General features: G+C 47.4%; 1 protein-coding gene across 1 annotated transcript; it reads right to left on the bottom strand.

Annotated features, from left to right (window-relative positions):
- Positions 1–423: 423 nt before the first annotated feature.
- On the bottom strand, positions 424–19457 carry ATG14 (autophagy related 14). Its single transcript, XM_066189099.1, is given in 11 exon segments — positions 424–3354; positions 6612–6697; positions 6815–6905; positions 7997–8114; positions 8602–8831; positions 9500–9737; positions 13886–13967; positions 14374–14416; positions 14552–14614; positions 19239–19384; positions 19386–19457. Coding segments are annotated over 11 exon segments (1476 nt in total). The 3' UTR covers positions 424–3047.
- Between the last annotated feature and the right edge of the window lie 257 nt (positions 19458–19714).

Here is a 19714-nt window from a genome sequence, read left to right as displayed (position 1 = left end):
ACTCTGACAGTGCTTCACTTCAATAACTCCATCCTTCAAAAGACACCTTTTTGCATCCTGAAACGAGCTCGTAAGGAGGCTTTGCATGCAGAAGGAATCCACCACCTGCAGAAACATTCCCCAGCACAGGAACAGCTCCGAGCCAGGCTCAGCCAAGAGGTTTGTCCGTTTACATGTACATATAGAGGGATGTGTGCGTGTGTGTGTTGTGCAGGACTCCACCCCCTGCTCCCATGGAGATGCAGTTATTTTATGTAAGAGTATTTTTTTAGAGTGGGCATTGCTTATTCCACCACTGTACAACTATTGCACTGTAACAGGTCTGGTCCCTGTGATGCTTTTGAAGGCTGGAAATTCTTGTGTACTTTGCCCAGCACGGTGAAAAACAAAACCACACGGAAGTAACAGTCATAAATATACAACTTTAAAAAAAGAAAATTACTGTTAAAGATTTATTGCAATAATACAATAAAATTTAGAAGGAAAAAAACAAAAACAAGAACAAAAAACCAAACCATTTGTGTTTAGTTACATCTTAAGTCTGGAAGTTGAGAGGGAGGGGCCGCGAGTTTCTGCAGGTGACAAAGCCACCCCTGGGTGTCCCACCCGAGACCCTGCACAGGCACCTGATTTTCAGCCCAGGGCTGGGCCCCCAAAATCAGGCTCTTCCCTGGCAGCCCAAATTGGCCACCCCAGGTCACTGGTGATGACCAGAAGTCCCAGCCAGAACTGAAATTCCCATGTTCATGCTACACAAAAATGTTTTGTAAACTCTCAGCTGGCTGCCTTCAAATATCTCTAATTACAGATATTCCTGCCCTCCCTCCACCCCACCCCCCCGAACAACCTGGGAAACGAATCCTGGTGATTGCACTCAAAGTTTGGACACACACAATTCTTCCTCAGCTACACATGTGCAAAACACTTAAAAAAAACCCCCCACCACAACCTTGTGTTCTGTTACAAAAAAACATTCCATGAAAAGCCCCACCCCAACACATCTGAACACCCTCACGGTGCCCTTGTGCACTCTTCAAGGGTATGACAGGGTTGCAAATAAATTATTTTGGAAAACATGGATAGGAAGTATATGGCTTAGAAAAGTTATTGTGTTGGATTTTCTTTCCCAAAGTTCAGTGACAGTGCACGAAGCTGAGTCATGGCCTGACCTTCCGGGGCTCGAAGCACAAAGGCAGCAATGAAAAAGGGACTGAAATGCCTATTAAAAAACAACAACAACAAAAAAAGGGTATTTAGATGGTGGGGTCCAGTGCAAAATCCACGGGGAAGCAGAAGGGGCTGGGCTTTGAGCCCAGTTTCCAATACTGGCGTGTGCTGGTTGCTCAGAGCTGCAGGGATAAAGTGCTGTGAGCCAAGAGAGCCCAGAGCCGCAGGCTGAGCCTGGCAGTGGGGCTGGGGGCACTGGCCCCCATCAGGCTGCAGCAGCCCCGGGGGTTCTCCTAAAACAAACCCAACTCTTGGGGCAGAGGAGCGGCACGGTGAGGGTGTGACAACAGAGTTAAGGGTCTTTGGTTTAAAAAAAAAGAAAGAAAAAAAAGGAAAATGAGAAGAAACTACTGACAACAGATGCCCAAGCTCAGGGCTAAAGAGAAGCAGCTGCCGTGCAGGGGTGGGTGGCACAATGCTCAGCCGGGCCCCTGGCGTGGGGCACACGGGTGTCACTGCCACACCTCCCTTCCCACCCCTCCTGGGTGGGGACAGAGGCAGCACTGGCCGGCCTGGAGAGGAACAGAGAAATCCACCACAAAACACCCTGTGAGGTGCTGGGAAAGCCAGCCCTGGAGCTGGGCTCGGGCAGGGATGTGGCCTCGGTCACCACGTCCTCGTTAGGAGCTGTGTCCCCACAAGCTGCGGGGCAGTGGCAGAAATCCTCCCTCGTGGAGGGAGGGCAGGAGGCTCTTCCCTTGGCTGGGCCTGTGGAGGAACTGTCCCAGCCCTAAATGTAAACGTTGGAAGCTCTGCTGAGCAAACCCCCCGTGGGTGCCCCGTCCTGCAAGGCAGAGGAAGAAGAGGAGCCCTTGCACACCAAGTCACTGTTCAGCACTCACCTCCCGGGGTTCCACGAGCCAGTTGTGCCAGGGAAACCAAACCAACCTCTTGGCAGTCAGTAAACAACGAACCCCACCATGAACATACAATAAAAATAGGGTTAAAAACACATGTAGTGTGGAGAGCGTGTGACTTTACCAAACCGGCTTGAAATGAGGTTTTTCTAATGCTCAAAAGTGGCAACATGGTGTGGTAACCGATGGATATTATTGCAACAATGCAATTCTGTATCAGCATCGAATGTGGGTCTAGCAAGAGAATGTCCAGTGTTTCTTTGGTGTATGGTATTAAGAGTACAGAGCCTGTGTGCCTCAGCACAACATAAAACTTCTACACCTACCAGTGGAAACAGCATGAAACAAGCCAGTTTTCTATGGCAAAACTGGGTAGAGATTCACAACCAAATCTAAACCAAGAGCAATCTGCTGTGTGAATTACCTGTCCACGCTGATCATTTGTATTAAAAATATGGCAACAGAGATTAGAAAACATGTTAAAAATGCATAATTTTTCATGTCCTGAATGAAAAAAATTTAGAAATACGCATTTTTGCATTATGCAAGACAGATTTAAAACACACACACGCACAAAGGAAAACCCTGTAAGGAGTTAAGAAAGTGGGAACTGCATTTGCACCACAGTCCGGACCGTGCCCTGAGCAGCCTTCCCTGCGCTCAGCCCGATCCAAACGCTCCAAAATCTGTTTCTTCTTCAAGAAAGTACAGCTGGAGGTTGCTGGGTCCTTTTGCAATCCTTGATGGACAGAACCAAGACACAAAGAGCCCTCGTGGGATCCATCAGGGGCACGGAGCTAATTTACAAAACGGGGCCGTCACAGTCATCGTGGGTAAATAAAAAGGTTTTTCTCCGGTTTACAAAACTCAAGTCTGACCTTTCCTTTGTTCCAGGCACTACTTAACTGAACAGGCAAAGGTTGACTAGAGCACAGGTGGGGAGGGGCTCCTGGCACAGCCCCGCTAGCGGTGCCCGGTGTAGGCCTTGAGCCACGAGGTGACCGAGGCGGCGGCGGACGAGATCATCCCGCCCGCGCTGCTGCTGGCGATGGGCTGGGACACCTGGCTGCTCTGGCTCTGCAGCATCTCCACCTGCTGCGAGGGGATGTCACAGAACCTGGGGCTGGGCAGGTTCTCCCAGTCCGTGCCCAGGTCCGTCTCCTCGTCACTCACGTGCTCGTCGCCGCTCTCGTCCGTCTCTCCCGCCGCGCTGGGCTCCACGAACTCCATGGAGTCCTCCAGGTCGGCGCTGATTTCGAAGGGGCCGGACCTGTGGGGGAGCACACAGTGCCATCAGTGCCTCTGTCCTCTCAGCCCACAGCAGCCTGCTCTGCCACGGGCACAGCAGAATCACAGAATCACAGAACGTGTAGGTTGGAAGAGACCTTCGAGATCATCGAGTCCAACCCAGCCCTAACACCTCAACTACACCATGGCACCGAGTTGCCACATCCAGTCTCTTTTTAAACACATCCAGGGATGGTGACTCCACCACCTCCCCGGGCAGACTATTCCAGTATTTAATCACTCTTTCCATGAAAAACTTCTTCCTAATATCCAGCCTGTATTTCCCTTGGTGCAGCTTAAGGCTGTGTCCTCTCGTTCTGTCAGATGCTGCCTGGAAAAAGAGACCAACCCCCAGTTGTCTACAACCACCTTTCAGGAAGTTATAGAGAGTGACAAGGTCACCTCTGAGTCTCCTTTTCTCCAGGCTGAACAACCCCAGAGATCAGTCAGCTCTGGCAGCTGGCAGAGGAACTGCACAGGGAACTTGGTGACTCTTGGCTGAGGAAGGGACAGGGTTCCAGACCAGGGAGCAGGAACGGTGGGAGAGCGGCTCTGCTCTGGCAGGGACAGAGAAACACACACACAGCAGAGAAAGCTACTGGTGATAACTCAGGGCTCCACTGGTGGGAATCTTGCCTTGATGTGGAGCAGCTTTAAGTTCCAACACCAGCCCTGGCCAGGCCAAGAGAGCTCAGCTCTGTCAGGCTGTACCCTGCAAGTCAGGTCTGGCACAACTCACCAGTGGGGACTTCCACTCTGCCCCGAGCAGCACCTCAACGTCTTTCTCACTCTGAGCTTGGCCAGACACTGGAACAGGCTGCCCAGAGAGGCTGAGGGGTCTCCCCTGGAGACACTCCAAACCCCACCACACAGAATCACAGAGTGGGTCAGGTTGGAAGTCACCACAGTGGCTCATCTGGTCCAATCTCCCTGCTCCAGCAGGGTCATCCCAGAGCACAGGGCACAGGATTGTGTCCAGACGGCTCTGGAATATCCCCAGTGAGGGAGACTTCACACCACCTCTGGCCTCTGTTCAGGGCTGGGTAACTGCACAGGGAAGTTCTCCCTCATGTTCAGGTGGAACTTGTGGGCATCAGTCCCTGCTCGTTCCCCTGGTGCCATTGCTGGTCCATCTCTGAGGACAGAACCTGGGCTATCTTGAGCCGTCCCTGCCGACACTGACAGACAGGGATCAGCCCCAGCTCCCCCAGCCTGTCCTGGGCACGGGCTCTGCTCTGAGCAGGGCCGTGGGCTGGATCTCCGTGGTCCTGCGGGGTCCCATCTGTGCTGTGACTCAGAGTTCCCTGCTGCCACTGCCTGGTGGGAGAGGCGATTGCATCCTGCCCCATCCCACTGCTTCGGCCTGCCCGTATTCCATGGGAAAAGGCAGATTCCCCACAGCAAGCAGCGTCCCTGAGAGAGTCCACTCCAAGCCACAAAACTGCCCCGTGAACACGAGCAAGAATTTGATGGAATCACGGAATCACTTAGGTTGGAAAAGACCCCCGAGATCACTGAGTCCAACCATTAAACACAGTAACAATTGAACACAGGCAAGAGTTTATCCAGCCTTAGTGGGAGAAGGAGCCCAAAGCCGTGATTTATCATGGGAAATATTAATCCAGATAATTAAAGCTTGGTAAAATTATAAGCATATGAGACCAGCAGCATATAAAGGAGATTGTCAGGCAACCACAGGCTTAGGTATCTAAAGGAAAATAGAGCTGGTTGCTGCAAGCTTTGCAGCCAGCTGAGAAATTAAAGGCAAACACTCCTCTTTCATAATCTGGAAAGGAATGGGAGCGCTGCCTCCTGGCAAAGCCTTTTGCTTAACAAGGCAGCACAAGAAGGGAGTCATCGGGGTTGAGGCCAGAAGAGACCGTGAGATCATCTCAAGTGACCTCCTCTCTAACAAAGGCCACTTGGTCCCACCCGTTCTCCCTGTCCTGAGCCCAGCAACTCCTGCCTGATGACAGCATCCATTCCAGCAACTCATCCAGCCTTGAGAGGATGACAGAAGGAAACAGAATCCCCACCTTCATTCCTGTGGGTAATTAATGTCTCTGCTAAGTGCATGTGCCTCATTGCAACCAGCTCAGACTCTTTGCTCCCAGTGGTGTCTGTAAAGCCATTCAGCAGCCTGGTGGGTATTTCATCCGACCCTCCTGTAACCCTTTCTTTTACTCTCTGGACCCAGCTGATGCATGTGGAGCTCTGTGACACCTGCACCGGTGCCCTCTGCAGCCCCTGGACCTTTGAGAGCAGCTGCTTTCCTTTGAGGACACAGCTCTCCATTTCCAGCACTCTATTTTCAGGCAAGCGGCAGCAAGCGCAGATTTTTGTCCAAAATATTTTACAAAGATGTGTCTCCCCGTGTCTCTGGGCTGAATCAGCAGGGACACATCCAGAGAACACAAGGAAGTGGGAACAGGCAGTTCCTCTTAGTGGCACTGCAGGTTTTTGAATAAAACCAGAGTCGTACAAGAGAACAAAGCAGAAAAGTAGATTTCAGAACATTACTGTGTTTAAGGGGGGGAATAAAACACCAGGCACACCAAACAAATATTTGCACAAGTCTTGGGCACAAGTGACTTGTGTCTGGGTTATCCCAGTGGGGAAATCAATGTAGTTTGCTTTCTTATATTTAATTTGTAAAAGAAGAAATAAATTATTCAACCTGGTGTTTGCAGGCCAGAACTGACATTCTTTTCATCATGGTCTAAGCTAAGAGAACAGTTGTCTTTAATCTTAATTTACATATAAATGAATATTATTTATAGGGTCAGCTTTGGTTCATTGACTGGAAGTATTTTGGGCAAGGTTTGCCTGGGTTTCTTTTCAGGGTTTGTATGACTGGATGCTCTCAGGTATTTGCATGTTGGCAAGGCGTGGGCAGGGTCACGCTTGGAGCATGGCAAAGCTGCCTGGCATTTGTGCTGCTGCTCCCTGGAGGGAAGGAGTTCCTGCTCCTGGGTGTAAGGGAAATAAGTCCATCATCAGCTGCAAAGCCTCCAGCTGAGCCTGCCACGGGCAGCAAACACACGTCCGTGAAATTTAATTCCCTACTCAGGAGCCCCTTTCTCTGTCCAGTCTTTCCTCCTCCTGGAACTACCCTGATTGCTGTGCTGAGGACTGATCCATAGGCACAGCAGAAGAGAACTTCCCTCACAAGTCACAAGGCAAAGGCATAAATTCCAAAGGGATTCAGCCACAGGAGAGTCCATATTTTGCTCTTCTTACCTGCCCAAGTTCTCGGTGTCTGGGCTGACCAGGTACATGAGGTTCCTGAGGGTATGCAGGGGGTGCAACAGATCTAAATTTACATGCTGACGTGGGGAAGGGAAAAAAAAAAACAAACCATAATCAGGTTCTGAAGGAAAACCAGCAGCCACAGCTGATATTTAAAAAGCTATTTAAAGATATCAAATGTACATCCCCCCTACCTGAGAGAAGCAGAGGTGAAGGATATTAGCATTCAGCTTCTTCACTGCCCGTGTGAACCTGTGTCTGCTGAGATTCTCGCCACAGAATTCACTGTTAAAACACCACACACACACAAATACACAGAAAGCAAGATGCTGTGAAAATACACTCACTGGAGGCATCACCATTCCATGCCCTGGCTTCCTAACTAATTCTGGAGTAAAAATCCTTGCAGTGAGCACTTGTACAAAGTCTACAGCCAGTTTTGGAGTGCTGAGGAGATTAATTTTAAACCTAGCAGGAATATGAGCATTTAATCAACAAGCTGTGCTTGCCCTGGCCTCACCAGTTTCCACAGGACAGGTGGTGTGAAGTGTAGGGAGCTCAGATCCACCAGAGCCAAACTGCTTCAGATCTCCTTTAAAATCTTGCATTATTTCCTATTCCCAACCTTCTCCTTCTGTGAGGGCTGAACACCCCCAAAAAATCAGAGAATGACAGAATGGTTTGGGTTGGAAGGGACCTTCAAGATCATCTGGTTCCAACCCTCCAGCGACAGGGTGGGAAAAAGCTGAAACCTTACACAACTTTTGTGCACTCACTTTGACAACCACTGTTTTAAAACACTTAAAAGAATCTCAGCAGCACATTTGGGACCCCTGGGAGTCTGACCAGCTCTGCAGCTCCTTCTGTGCAGATCCCAGCTGCTCCACACAGACACCAAAATTCTAACAGTGCTCTTCATCCCAAATGGGGTTAATGCAGTGCACTCCTGGGTGTTTTATCCCATTGGGAATGACACTGCTGCCATGCCATATTACAGGACTTGTCCTACAGCACAGGAGGCAGCAGAGCTGATCAAGAGCTGCTGGACTGGGCTGGGATTTTTTGAAGCACAGTGGGTTCCAATAAAATGAAAAGCGCCATTCATGCACCGCCACATTTCATCTCTCATTTGAGGATGCTGAATATGTCAATTACAGAGGTGTTATTTTCAACTGTGATGGTTGATCTCCTCCTCAGGAAGTAAAAAAGGAGGGAAGGACTGTTAACTGTGGTCTAAAATCCTGCTAGCCCTCCCCTCAAACAGCCCAAAAATCCACGAGTCACCTATGTTATCAAAAGATGCTCCAATTCATGACCTTGTTCCTCAAACTCGACTGATCTGAGCTCACTGATTCCTCTGCTGTGTTTTTACTTGCCTGTTGCAGAGCTTCTTGGGAAGATTTACATCAAGTATGAGAGACAAAGTGTTAACGAGCTGAGTTGCATAGCACAATGCAGCACTGATGGTATGAGCAGGGTTATTATGTTCCATATCTGAAAGAAATAAAAACAACATGAAATCTTTGTTTTAAATGAAGCCTCGGTGGGTGTGTTAATATGTTCCTGGAGTCTACTCTGGAATATGTCATTTCTAAGTATGGAGAACAGCCTGAATCTAGCAATCATTTCCAGTGAAATCTGTCAGAAGTTGGAAGAAAATAGTAATTCTTGGAATTCCTGTTAAGATGATGACATGTGAACTGTGTCAAAACTGTGAATAATTAACTTTCTCTATTTCACTGTGCTGTGCTTCATGCAAGAGGAGATTTCAGCAGACTCATCATAAAACCACAGAACAGTTCAGGTTGGAAGGGACATTAAAGACCACCTAGTTCCAACTGGGCAGGGAATCTTCTCCTGGCATTTATTTCTAGCTCAAGGTGAGAACAAATGCACCGGTCTACTGCTCCTCAGTGCCTTCTGCTGGCACCCAAAGCCCCTGGAGTGTCCCAGCTGCCTTAAAACAAGCCTTGCCCCTTACCAGGTCCCTGTGTAGTCTTCTTCTCCTCCACCCAGCTGTAGTAGGCTGAGTAGTCCCCGTTGTTGGGCAGGATGATCCAGGGCCCCGTGATGCTGATGCTGGTGTCCCCGTTGTGGTCGTCACACACCCACCTCCCCGACAGGTACGTGGTTCTCCGAGCTTCTGCCAGCTTGCTCACAGTGCTGGAGGTCATGGCATTGTCACTCTCTGAGGACACATCAGCAGGGTCCCTGCAGGGCCCAGAAGGGGTTGGAAAAGAGTGGTTGGAAACAGAATCAAACCTGTGCTTGGCAGGTGCTGAGCCAGGGTTCACTCGGGGAAAAGTGCTGGCAGGAACCTGCAAAACTCCTCAGTCCCAAGACTGCTTTCATTTGTTCTGGGGTTTTAAACTGGCTATTTTTGTAGAATTCAGGAATGGTTTTCGTTGGAAAGGACCTTATAGACCATTTCTGGAGAACTCCTCACTCCCAAAACTACTTTCATTTTCTCTGGGATTTTTAACTACCTGTTTTTGTAGAGTCCCACAATGGTTTGGGTTGGAAAGGACCTGACAGACCATCTCATTCCACCCCTGCCATGGCAGGGACACCTTTCACTATCCCAGCCTGCTCCAAGCCCTGTCCAGCCTGGCCTTAAACACTTCCAGGGATGGGGGAATCCATATTTTGAGGAAGTTTAACACTGGACATGCAGCTCAGATCTCTCAGTGGCAAGATGCCAACACCTCCAGATTCAGATTCTTCTATCCTGGACCTCTATCTGTGCGTGGGAACCCAACTCCTCCTCCTCCCCACAGAGACCCTGAGGGAGCCAAGACCACCTACCTTAGAGTGACCCAACTCCCTTCTGGCTGCCTACAGCCAAGCAAAACCATCCCAAAAGGACAAAGCTGCCATACCTCATGCTCGTCTTCACCTCTTCGATGGGGAAGATGACCGAGGTCAGCTCCAGGATGTGCGTCCGCCGCAGGTTGGCCAGGTGCTCGTACTGCGTCTTCAGGTCGTAGGTTTTCTTCTCCACCAGGTCTCCCAGCTTCCTGTTGTGCCTCTGGATCTTCTCCTTCTTCTCCTGGTGCCTCTGAGCCCTGCGATAATGCTTCAGGTTCTCCTCTTTGATCCTCAGCAGCCCCTCCGTGTCTGTGAGAACGGCAGCAGATGTTATGCCGTGGAAAAGGAGAGCTGGGAGGTGCTGGGAGGAAAAGCTTGAGAAAAGCTTGATTAATATTTATGGAAAACAAGATCTATGGCAGCTTAAAACAGACAACCCTGCTAAACTATTAACATCTTCCATCTGCTCGGTGGTACAACTTTTTAAACTCCTCTCAAGCTCTCCAAAGAGACTGCAAGTGGGATTATTCTTTCCCTATCTTTTATCCAGCTATTTTTGGATTTGGAGCACAAAAGCCAAGATTTCCCAGTTTAATTAAACTCCTGAGGTAATCATCCTGACAGAAATAGCCTGACTGTACATGTTTGCATCGTGCTGGCCAAAAAAGCCCTGCCCTGCTTGCAGCCAGAATCAAGTGCAGATAGCATCTTCATTCACCATCCCTGGCACCTCTGCTGCTGTTAGTGTGGGTTATTTGGGCTTCACTCATGGATGTGCCCTCACAGCACTGGGATCCCATCAGTGCAGGCTCCTTGTTCCCACAGGGAACACTATCTCCCTTTCCACTCACAAAATGGGAATTGTGCTCATGTGCTGAAGTGCTGCAACTGCCTGGATTCACTCCACAAATCAGGCACGCTGAGGCTTGGAAAAATAACCTGCAAGAGCATCTTGAAGCATCCGAGGTTGGGCCTGATGCTCTTAGAGGTCTTTTGCAACCTTGGTGATCCTGTGATCTGCTGATTTTGCTATAAAATAACTGGCTGTGGTAATGCTCCCACAAACGGAGAGTCAGCCACCTCTGTCTTTTAGAAGCACAGGGATTTGTTGTGCTCTCCCCAAATACCTGTTTAAAACTCTCCCTTGTGCCCTAGTTTGAAGTGTGCCTGCCCCTGCAGACACAGAGGCTGCTCTCTCTGAACATCAGGAATTATTTCCAGTCATCTGATCTGCTGCAATTCACGGTGTGTCTGGCAGGAAGGAAGATCTGGTATGTGGGAGATGCAAAGTTCCAAATAAAAGGAGGTGAGAAAAGCTCCTCCATGCAGATAAGAACTAATAATCCTCAGGTTTATATAATATAAATAAGTGACCCCTGGTAGAGAAGCAGTAGAAAAATCCACTTTTCTCTGAGCAATACCAGAATCCCTACGTGTCAGCTGTAATTCCCCTTCCTTTAAGCAGCCCTGTAACATCAACAGAAAATCAATTAACACTTGCACTCGTACTCCCAAACTCTCCCTTTGCCTAAAGAACAAGAGACACAGGAGGAGGAAAACGTCCATCTGTTCAATTTTCACATTCATATTCAACTTGAAAGGCTACTTTTTCAGAGTGAACTCCCTTCCCGGCAGCTCCAACAGCAATTCTTTGGGAGCAGGGAGACACTGCACTCACGTTTCCTCTTCAGCAGTCCCAGTGCACAAACAATTGTCCTGCTCTCTGCACAGCACCTCAGCTTTATGACCCAGTTCATGAGGTGATTAAAAATCTGTCCCCAGGTATATTTCAGGACACCACTGTGTCCCACACACCTGCACTGCCTGACAAATGCAAGCCCAGGCACACTGATCTCTGCCCAGAGAGCTCTGCCAGGTATTTGCAAGCCTGTCTCCTTGAACTGTTCTGCACTGAAAGAAGGCAAACACAGAGATTTTAAAACATTATTTTAAGCACCACCAATTATTGAGGTCTCCAGGAGAGTCAACTCCAAAAGCAGGAACTCAGTGTTCTAGAAATGGTTTTTATTTCAGAAAATTAAACTATGCCCCATCCAAGAGCAGAGAAACAACCTTTTCACACTTTTTAACGTGGCCCAAGTTAGATCCTGATCTGTTGGCGACTCACAGCTAGAACTCATTTCTGGTCTCTCTCCAAAAGCAACTGAGTTAACAATAGGTGGTTGGGCAATAGTCAGCTCAGTTGTTAGGTTAAATCTAATCAAATTCACTGTGAATCAAGAGAAATTGCAAAAGTTGCAGAAGATGAATTCCACGGAAGAGTGGGGAAATGGAGAACTCCACTCCCTGGTTGGTCCTAACACTCCATCACGTTCAGAGCAGAGCATTCTGAGAAAAGATGACTAATTCCTTAAAGTCACATTAATTTCCTCTTCTCCTTTCTTCAAAGGCAAAAGACAAAAAGTCACAATCTAATCTCCATAACAATAATCTTCTACCTACTGAAAAGCTTGTTTTTCTTCAACTTCCTCTTCTTTAAACCAAACATGAATTTTCTTAGCTGTTCTGTTTCATTTCCAATACTCAGACTTCCCCCGGCTGATTTGTATCTTTCTTAAATTGTTTGAATTGGACACCAGACTTCTACTGAAGCAACAGCAATACTTGGCACAGCAGGATAACTGCTTCCATCTTAAATACAGCACTGATATTAGTTAACCCAGAAAGAGGCCTGAACCTTTCTGGAGCAGCACGAGATTGATAATTCTTATTTAATTTGCAATTCCCCAGATCCCTCCCTGCCAAATCTCACCACCATCTCCCACTCTGAGTTTATGTTTCTCTTTACAACAACACGTACTTTGATTTTGTCCTTTTCAGATCATGCTGCCTATTTAGCTGCATGATTCTGAATTTGGTCCTGGTCTCCACAGAAGTCATTTCATGATCCAGCCTGGCTTCCTCCATTCCACCCTCTACTGTACTGAGCTATTATGGGAAATACTGAAGAGAACTGGGCCAGGAACTGGCTCCTGCTGAGCTCCACCTGTCTCACCTCCTCAGCTTGACCATTGTCACCACTCTTTGAATGCAGCTTTTCTAACCTTTTGTGATGACCCTGCAGGGGTTACACCCAGAGCACATTTTGTTTGCTCACAAGACAGTTTCTGGCAGTGCCCAAATCCAAGTTATGTGCAGCTTCTGCTTCATCCTCCACTGCACCACTCGATCTCCAGATGAGGGGTTGATTTGACATGAATATCGTAACATAAATAACAAAACATGGATTTGCCATGAATAATCATAACCAAGTGATGCCTATTTTTAACCACCTTCTCTGTCAGTTACCAGCAAAGCTCCCCAGGTCTGTAACAGGATGCCTGTGTCATCACTTTGAGGTTCTCCCTTCCTGCAGCCTCTGAAAGCAGGTCTTGTTTTCAGCTTCCTCAGACACCCTTGCTCCTCACGGGTTCCCAAGTGCTCCACAGGCCACTTCAGCTTGTTCCTTGAGTTCCATAAAGCAAAGTGATGTGTAGCTGTCTGTTTCCTTTCCTTAGCCTGCAGTGTCATGATGTCAAATTTAACCTGGCTAAGCAGCTGATCCCATTTTCTTTGCAGGAAGACGAAGCAAAGGCAGCAGTGAATGAATGCTTCTGACTTCTCTGCATTGTTATTTGCTCTCTTTTCTGCTAGCTAACACACTTGTCTGCTCCTTCACCATTTCTTTATCATCCCTTTATGATTCTTACCATCCATCCTCCTTTTTAATTGAAAATAACTTTGCATCTCAGCCTTTTTGATTTTTCACCCCAAGCCCGTGCCAAAGCTTTATGACTCTTCTCAGGTTATGCCTCTGCTTCCAGTCTCTGTATGGCTCCTCTTGGATTTCAAGCCATAAAAATATCCCAGATTCAATCAATAGGCTTCTGAATATGCTTCCTCTACTTCCCTTGCAAGTAGGTTGGCAGGAGAGCTGAAAAACGACCCTGCAAATTTAGTGTAAAACAATCTAACGGGTTTCAAAAACTGAACTGTCTGAATGGAGCCTACACCATATTTCAGTGACTCTTGCTCAAGTAGGATTTTAGGCTTTTCAGACAGGTGTGGGTTAAAATTCAGCAGTTTCAGGAAATCTGTGACAGCTGCAGAGCTGTTTGCTCCTCTTTATCAAGAGGAAGTGATCAGAAACACTACACTGAATAAAGCCATCTCTAGGGACACAGCCAGAGTCACAGGCTGCTAAGCATTTGCTCTTAAAGCTGTTGCAAAACCATCTCCATCCAGCTGAATAATGTCTGCTGTTTGCTAATTAAAACCCAAGCATAAAAAAGGCCAAAATCCACTCAGTGATTTGCCTTCAAGTTGATTCAGGAAGCGATGGTTTGGAAATTCACCCTTTTTTTAAAAAAAATAACGCTCAAATTCACCTCAATTGATTTCTCACTCTAAGGCACAGGGAGTTTTTCCACATCACAAAAGTACAGGGCATTACTCACGTCTTGTCATTTCATCATTTTCTTTGCAAATGGTCTGTTTCAGCTGCTCAATCCTCATCTTGCAAGACATTATTTTCCATCTCTGAAAAAGAACATTCAGCAACTCTAGGGCACAAACGACTTCAAACAGGCTGAACTAATCATAAACAATAAAGCCAGCAGCTTTAGTGCAAAAGTAGCAGGATGCTCTTGAATGGATCAAACAACTAAATATTTCATACAGTGTTTTTGTGCACAGGAGAATGTCACAAACAAAACGAGTGCTCAGTATAAAGTCAATGGGTAAAGTAAGTTATGGAACATATATCTAGAGAGAAATGAAAAATTCACACAGCTTGGAACACTCTGCTGGCAGAGCCCATTCCAGTTTTGCTTACAACAGGCTCTTTGGGAAAGCAACACAATGGCCTCAAGGTAAACTGTAACTTTAAACTATGAGATCTAGGAATACAGAGTTTAAAAACCACGGGACTCTTAGAGCAACTCACCAGCTGATCAGTTATTTCTTTCCCTTCCATGGCCTTCAAAACACTAGAGGAAAAAACATGATTGAAAGTTTTATGACTATCTGGACTCTGTCTGTCTCCAGCAACAGTGTGTTAAAAGAGACTGTTTCCTTTTATGAGATCTCTTAGCTTTTACATCAATTTAATAAATACAACTTACTGTTTTTGGAATTCTCTCTGTTTGGCTTTAAGATGCATCAGCCTTTCTTTCTTGTCTGAAAACCTGGAAGAGATTAAATTCTTTTATTGATATTTTGCACAATTACAGCACTGTAAGTTGTCTGAAAAAGATAATAAAATTGGAGCTTGGGGATTCTCCAAAACCTCAGCTATCTGTCTTCATCTTGGGAAGTTAATGGCTAAATGTAAAACTCTTGCAGAATTCTAGAGCATGTGTCTCACTGGAATTGCAACAGAACCTCTAAGCTGGAGAAACATCAGAGTGTTGAACTATCAAACAAATAGCAAATTACTGCTATTTCTAGATTTATAGCTCAGCAAGATCAGTGTTTTGTGTGTTACAAAAAACACTGAGTACTTTAAAAACCTTCAGTCACTGGAGAAATTAATAGTAGTATCTCATACAGCCCATGACCCAAATGTCTGCTCCAGCTCTGCTTCACTGGATTCCAGGATATGGGAACTGATCAGAAAGGAATTTTTTCAGGTTTCATCATTCTGTGTTTTCACCCTTTGAGGATACAGAAGCCAGAATTGTTCCACAATTCATTCTATTTTCCTGTGCAACACGTAGAATTGACAATTTCATCCTAACAGAGCTGTGATAGTTGCAGATGCCCCATCCCTGGAAGTCTTCAAGGCCAGGCAGGATGGGGCATGAAGGTGCCCCTGCCCATGGCAGGGGTTGGAACTAGATGGTCCTTAAGGTCTCTTCCAACCTAAACCATGTGATTTTACGATTTTACCTTTATCTCATGGATATTTAAGCGTTATTTAGAAAGAATGGTACACTAAGCTTTGACAGGATGACATCTTGGATTTCCCTCTCAGTTACTCTGTTGTGGATTTGATTTCAGGTAAAACTTCAAAATGCTTCACTTTTTTCCTTCAAGTGCTGAAATGTGAAAGCTTGGCCACTGCCTTCGGATTCAGAGCGTGTGTAACCACCCTCCCAGATGACATTAGCATTAAAACAACAAAACCACTGGCTGCTGCTTCTGTAGTCAAGCAAAAGAATCTGTTTTCCTTCCAAAACAAACCAAAACCAAAGGCAGGTGGCTTGGCACAAAAGCCAGAGGCCACACGTGAGCTGGAGGAATGTGGTGCAACTGGAGCCCAGCTCTTCCTGTGTGTCCTCACCCCAGGAGCCACGGTGGAAATGACAAAAGGCCCTGCATGAGGCTCCTGTTTACCACAGGGCAGTGCACACCTACTGCACCCCCACCTTTGGCTGCCACCAGAAATCCCCTGGCCCAGAAACACAGAGCTCAGCGCCGGGGTAATTCGGCAATTCTTGGTTTCAGAGATGGGCACAGACTCCGCCTGAACAGAATTACCCAATTCCTGCCCATCACTTCATCAAAAAGTTGATCTGCTCAAGAATACTGGAATAAATGAAGTTCTGACTGTGGAGGGAAGACAGAAGTATTTGTGGAAGGCTCTAGAGATTCCAGCTCACCACGCGCTTCGGCAGCGATGTCAAACAGCTCCTACCAACTTCTCCAGCAGGTTTCTCCTAAGCAAACATTTCCACTTCTTTATATAGCTCTGATTTCAATTGCATTGCATCCTGCAACCCATTCCTCTTTATATATCTTTAGCCTTTCAATTTGGCAAAGAAACAAAACTCGGGATGAATTATTACAGGAACTCCCATAAAATGTAAACTGAGAGGAGAGAACATCTCGAATTACCCACGAAATGTTTCTCTTTCCTCAAGTCTTATCACATTAAGACGAGATTTTCTGTGGTTGCCTGGCTTATTTCCACTTGTTCGTGATTAGAGAGAGGGAGTTCCTAATCTACAGGAGTTGATAAATGCTGAAGGAGTTGAGGGCGATATATTCAGTGTAACTCCCTTGCTGAAAAAAGTCACTATTCCTAACCACAACCCGTAGCTTGGAGAAATTAGCCAGGCTCACACGTCACAATTACACTGTCATTGGCTTTTGCCATCTGTAGACACACAAAGCAAAGCAATTCAGCAGTCTGGGAAAAACACTCTGAGAATTTATGCACATGACAGGCTGGAGGACACTCCCAGGAGGAAGAAGAACCTCCGAGCTGAGACCAACATCAAGATGCCAGCTTGGCTTTTGAATATACAGCACATTACTCATGGAAAGAAGGATGTCAGTGACTGTTTTACTGGAGGACTTGTGGACTACTCATCCTTAATTGTAGCTCTCCTGAAGTAATTAATCTTAAGAGCTCCTCGGTCTCTCCCCCTCACAGATACGGGGTGTGATTTTTTTGCCAGACAGAGGAAAAACTTCCAGTTTTACAGGAGCTCCTCTTAAAAGCTAGCACACAAAATAGTCCCATGAAATGTGAAATGATTGGAACATGGAACATGTTTGTCTTCACATAAGGAAGATTCACAAAAAAATCCTGAAAATAAACAAGGAGTAATGCTTGGTTTCTTCATATTATATTCTTTATATTTATTTAAAGGAAGATAATGATCTCTTCCCCCATCTCCAACACTTCAAAAAGACAAATGGGAGGCCCAAGTGCCCCCCAAACACTTCCACATTCTGAATTTCTCACATGGAGCCACTCAGCAAAGCCCTTGTCACGACACACCCCCAGCACTGGCCGATCTAAAATTAACCCAGGTTAGTCCTAGAAGGCACAAAATAAACAAATAAATAAGGATGGCTGTGAACAGCAGCTGAAAGGCAGCCAGTGACCTGCACCTGTCCCTGGTGGTGCTTGGTCACCATTTCAAACATCTCCCCCTCTCCCAGGGCTCACACCACGAGAAACTCAGGGACACCCACACCTCTTCCCCACTCTTACATCACTCATTCTAAATATTAATCAGAGAATGCAGACAAAATATTTCAGGCACAGTTTAAAACATAATCCTGTTACCCTCAAAACCCAAGCTTTGGTCCCTTCACCATGGAGGGATATTTAGGTTGTTAACATTGTGCTATTCATACAGGCGGTGCTGGTCCTTTAATTCATTCAAATAAATTTGCTGTTTTTAATGAACTGCACGACTGCAATTCATTCATGGGAAAGTCCTGAGCAGCAGGAGAAACAAAGCCTGGGGAAATGAAGTGTGCAGGGAGGCCCCAGGTTCATACAACAGCAGCGAACCCCAGAGATGGAACTGGGATGTCCAGGCAGAGGAGAGGAAAAAAAAGGCAAAAAAAAAAAAGACAAAAAAAAAAAAGGAGATATTTAATCCTTGTAGTTTAAAAACAGACTGTAAATATACAGGAATTTTTCCAGCCACAGGCAAATGGGGCAGTGAAAGCTTCTCAGGAGGATGCAGTGACAACTGTCAGACAGAAAAGCTGATCCTGTCTCATGTGAGAAGATAAAGAGGGTTTTCTCTTACACTGCTGCTTCTGCTGCTTTGGCTAAAGCTGCTTCTTCATGACTTCATTTTGCTCATGGGCAGACACTTCTTAAGCCTTGGTTAATACAGAACAGCAGTGCTTTAACTCTAACAAAGGCTACAATTGAATTTCTATAATTAAACCCGACGTTTGGCCAAAAAACTTAAGGCTGCAAAAAAGACAGGAAAAAAACCCCAAAAACAAACCCAAACTTGGTTTATGTTCCAAGCTCCATATCCAATCTTTGACTAGAACCTGCAGAAAACCCCAAGCAGCCTCACACAACTACATGTCTTCCACCTATTTTAGAAAGGCTAAATCCAGTCAGTGGTTCTACAACACAGCTTTTTTTTTTTTTTCTTTTTAATTTATTTTAAAAAGGGGAAAGCCATCCAGTGACAGACTAAAGTCTCACTTCTGACTCGCATCGGCTGACAGCATTTCCCGTGGATGCTGACGGGTGAATGGCACCAGTGTCCCCTCGTTCCTTGGGGACACAAGGAGCCTTTGGAGCCAGGACACCACCACCCCACACCTTCCCGAAATAGCTCCAGGAATCGCTCCCGACAGCTGCAAAGGAAGGAGCAGGAACGCGGTGCCAGCCAAGAGCTATTCCAGACGTGGCACTGGGAGACTTTTGAAGAATCTGGGCTGGGCACGCTGCGAACAGCAGCGATGGAGAAAATTTGTTTATGGGCATTGCACTCACTCATCCTGCCTCCCTCGGGGACAGCCGGCGCTACAAAAGGAGCAGGAGGGCACACGATTAACTCAAGTGGAGTTAATTTTTATTTAATTTTTTTTTTGTCATGCTAAAGGAGGGAGTGTCCACCTTTATGGGTACGCACGCAAGAAAATGTTCATTCTCTTTGTTACACGCCTTCCTGATTTTACCTAGCGGTTTAGGAAACTCCCGTTCCAAGGAGTGTTGACGAGAAGAGGTAACCCGTTCGAAACAACACTAAACGGATCTCTGTGCCCTGAACCGCCTGCAGCTTCTGTGGCTGCATCGACACGGACACATCTGCACTGACCGAAAGCCGGGGTGGTTTCTTAATTATTATTAAAACTAGGCTAATTTCAAGGCTCGTTACCGAGGCTCCTACCGTGTCCGCCCTCAGCCCCGGGGTGGGCCCGGCGCCTTCCCCCGCCCACACCCGGAGCCCCCCGAGCCCGGGGACAGCGGGGAAAGGGCACAACCCGGCCCCACATCCCTCCCCGGGCCCGAGGCACAGCCCGAGGGCTCCCCCGAAGCGAGGCACCCCGCGGCAGGGCGGGGAGAGGCCGTCCCGTTCCCCTCAGCGCCGCCGGTACCTCTCGGAGTCGCGCCCGTCGAAGAAGACGAAGTCGCCGCTCTGCACGCACTTGGCGCAGGTGAGGCGGCGGCGGGTGGTGTTGCAGAGCGGGCACCGCTCCACCGCCACGTAGAGACCCTCGGCGTCCTCCTCGGCGCCCCGCAGAGCCCCGGGCCCGGCCCCGCTGCCCCCCGCCCGGCCCCGCGGGCTGCGGCCGGCGGCCGCTGGGAGCCGCCATGTTGGGCGCCGCGGGTCACGTGGGACGCTGTTGCCGGGCAGGGCATTGTGGGAAAAGGGGCGCTGAGGCGGCGGGCGGGAGCGGCCGGGGGAGGAAAAAAAAAAAAAAAAAAAAAAAAAAAAATCGCGAGTTTTAATAAAAAGCGCGTCCTTTGCCTTCTGCAGGAGGAAAGGGATCAGCCTCTGCGCTGCTCCCAGAGCGAGGTGGGTGTTGTATTGCGGCTCGTGGGGCTTCGCAGCGGATAGCCGTGGCGTAAC

The sequence above is a fragment of the Chamaea fasciata genome, unplaced genomic scaffold, assembly GCF_029207755.1.
Source record: "Chamaea fasciata isolate MVZ Bird 193981 ecotype frontalis unplaced genomic scaffold, bChaFas1.0.hap1 SCAF_7, whole genome shotgun sequence".
Classification (NCBI taxonomy): Eukaryota; Metazoa; Chordata; class Aves; order Passeriformes; family Sylviidae; genus Chamaea; species Chamaea fasciata.
The sequence above is the reverse complement of the archived record's forward strand: the minus strand, read 5'-3'. Positions and strand labels throughout refer to the sequence as shown.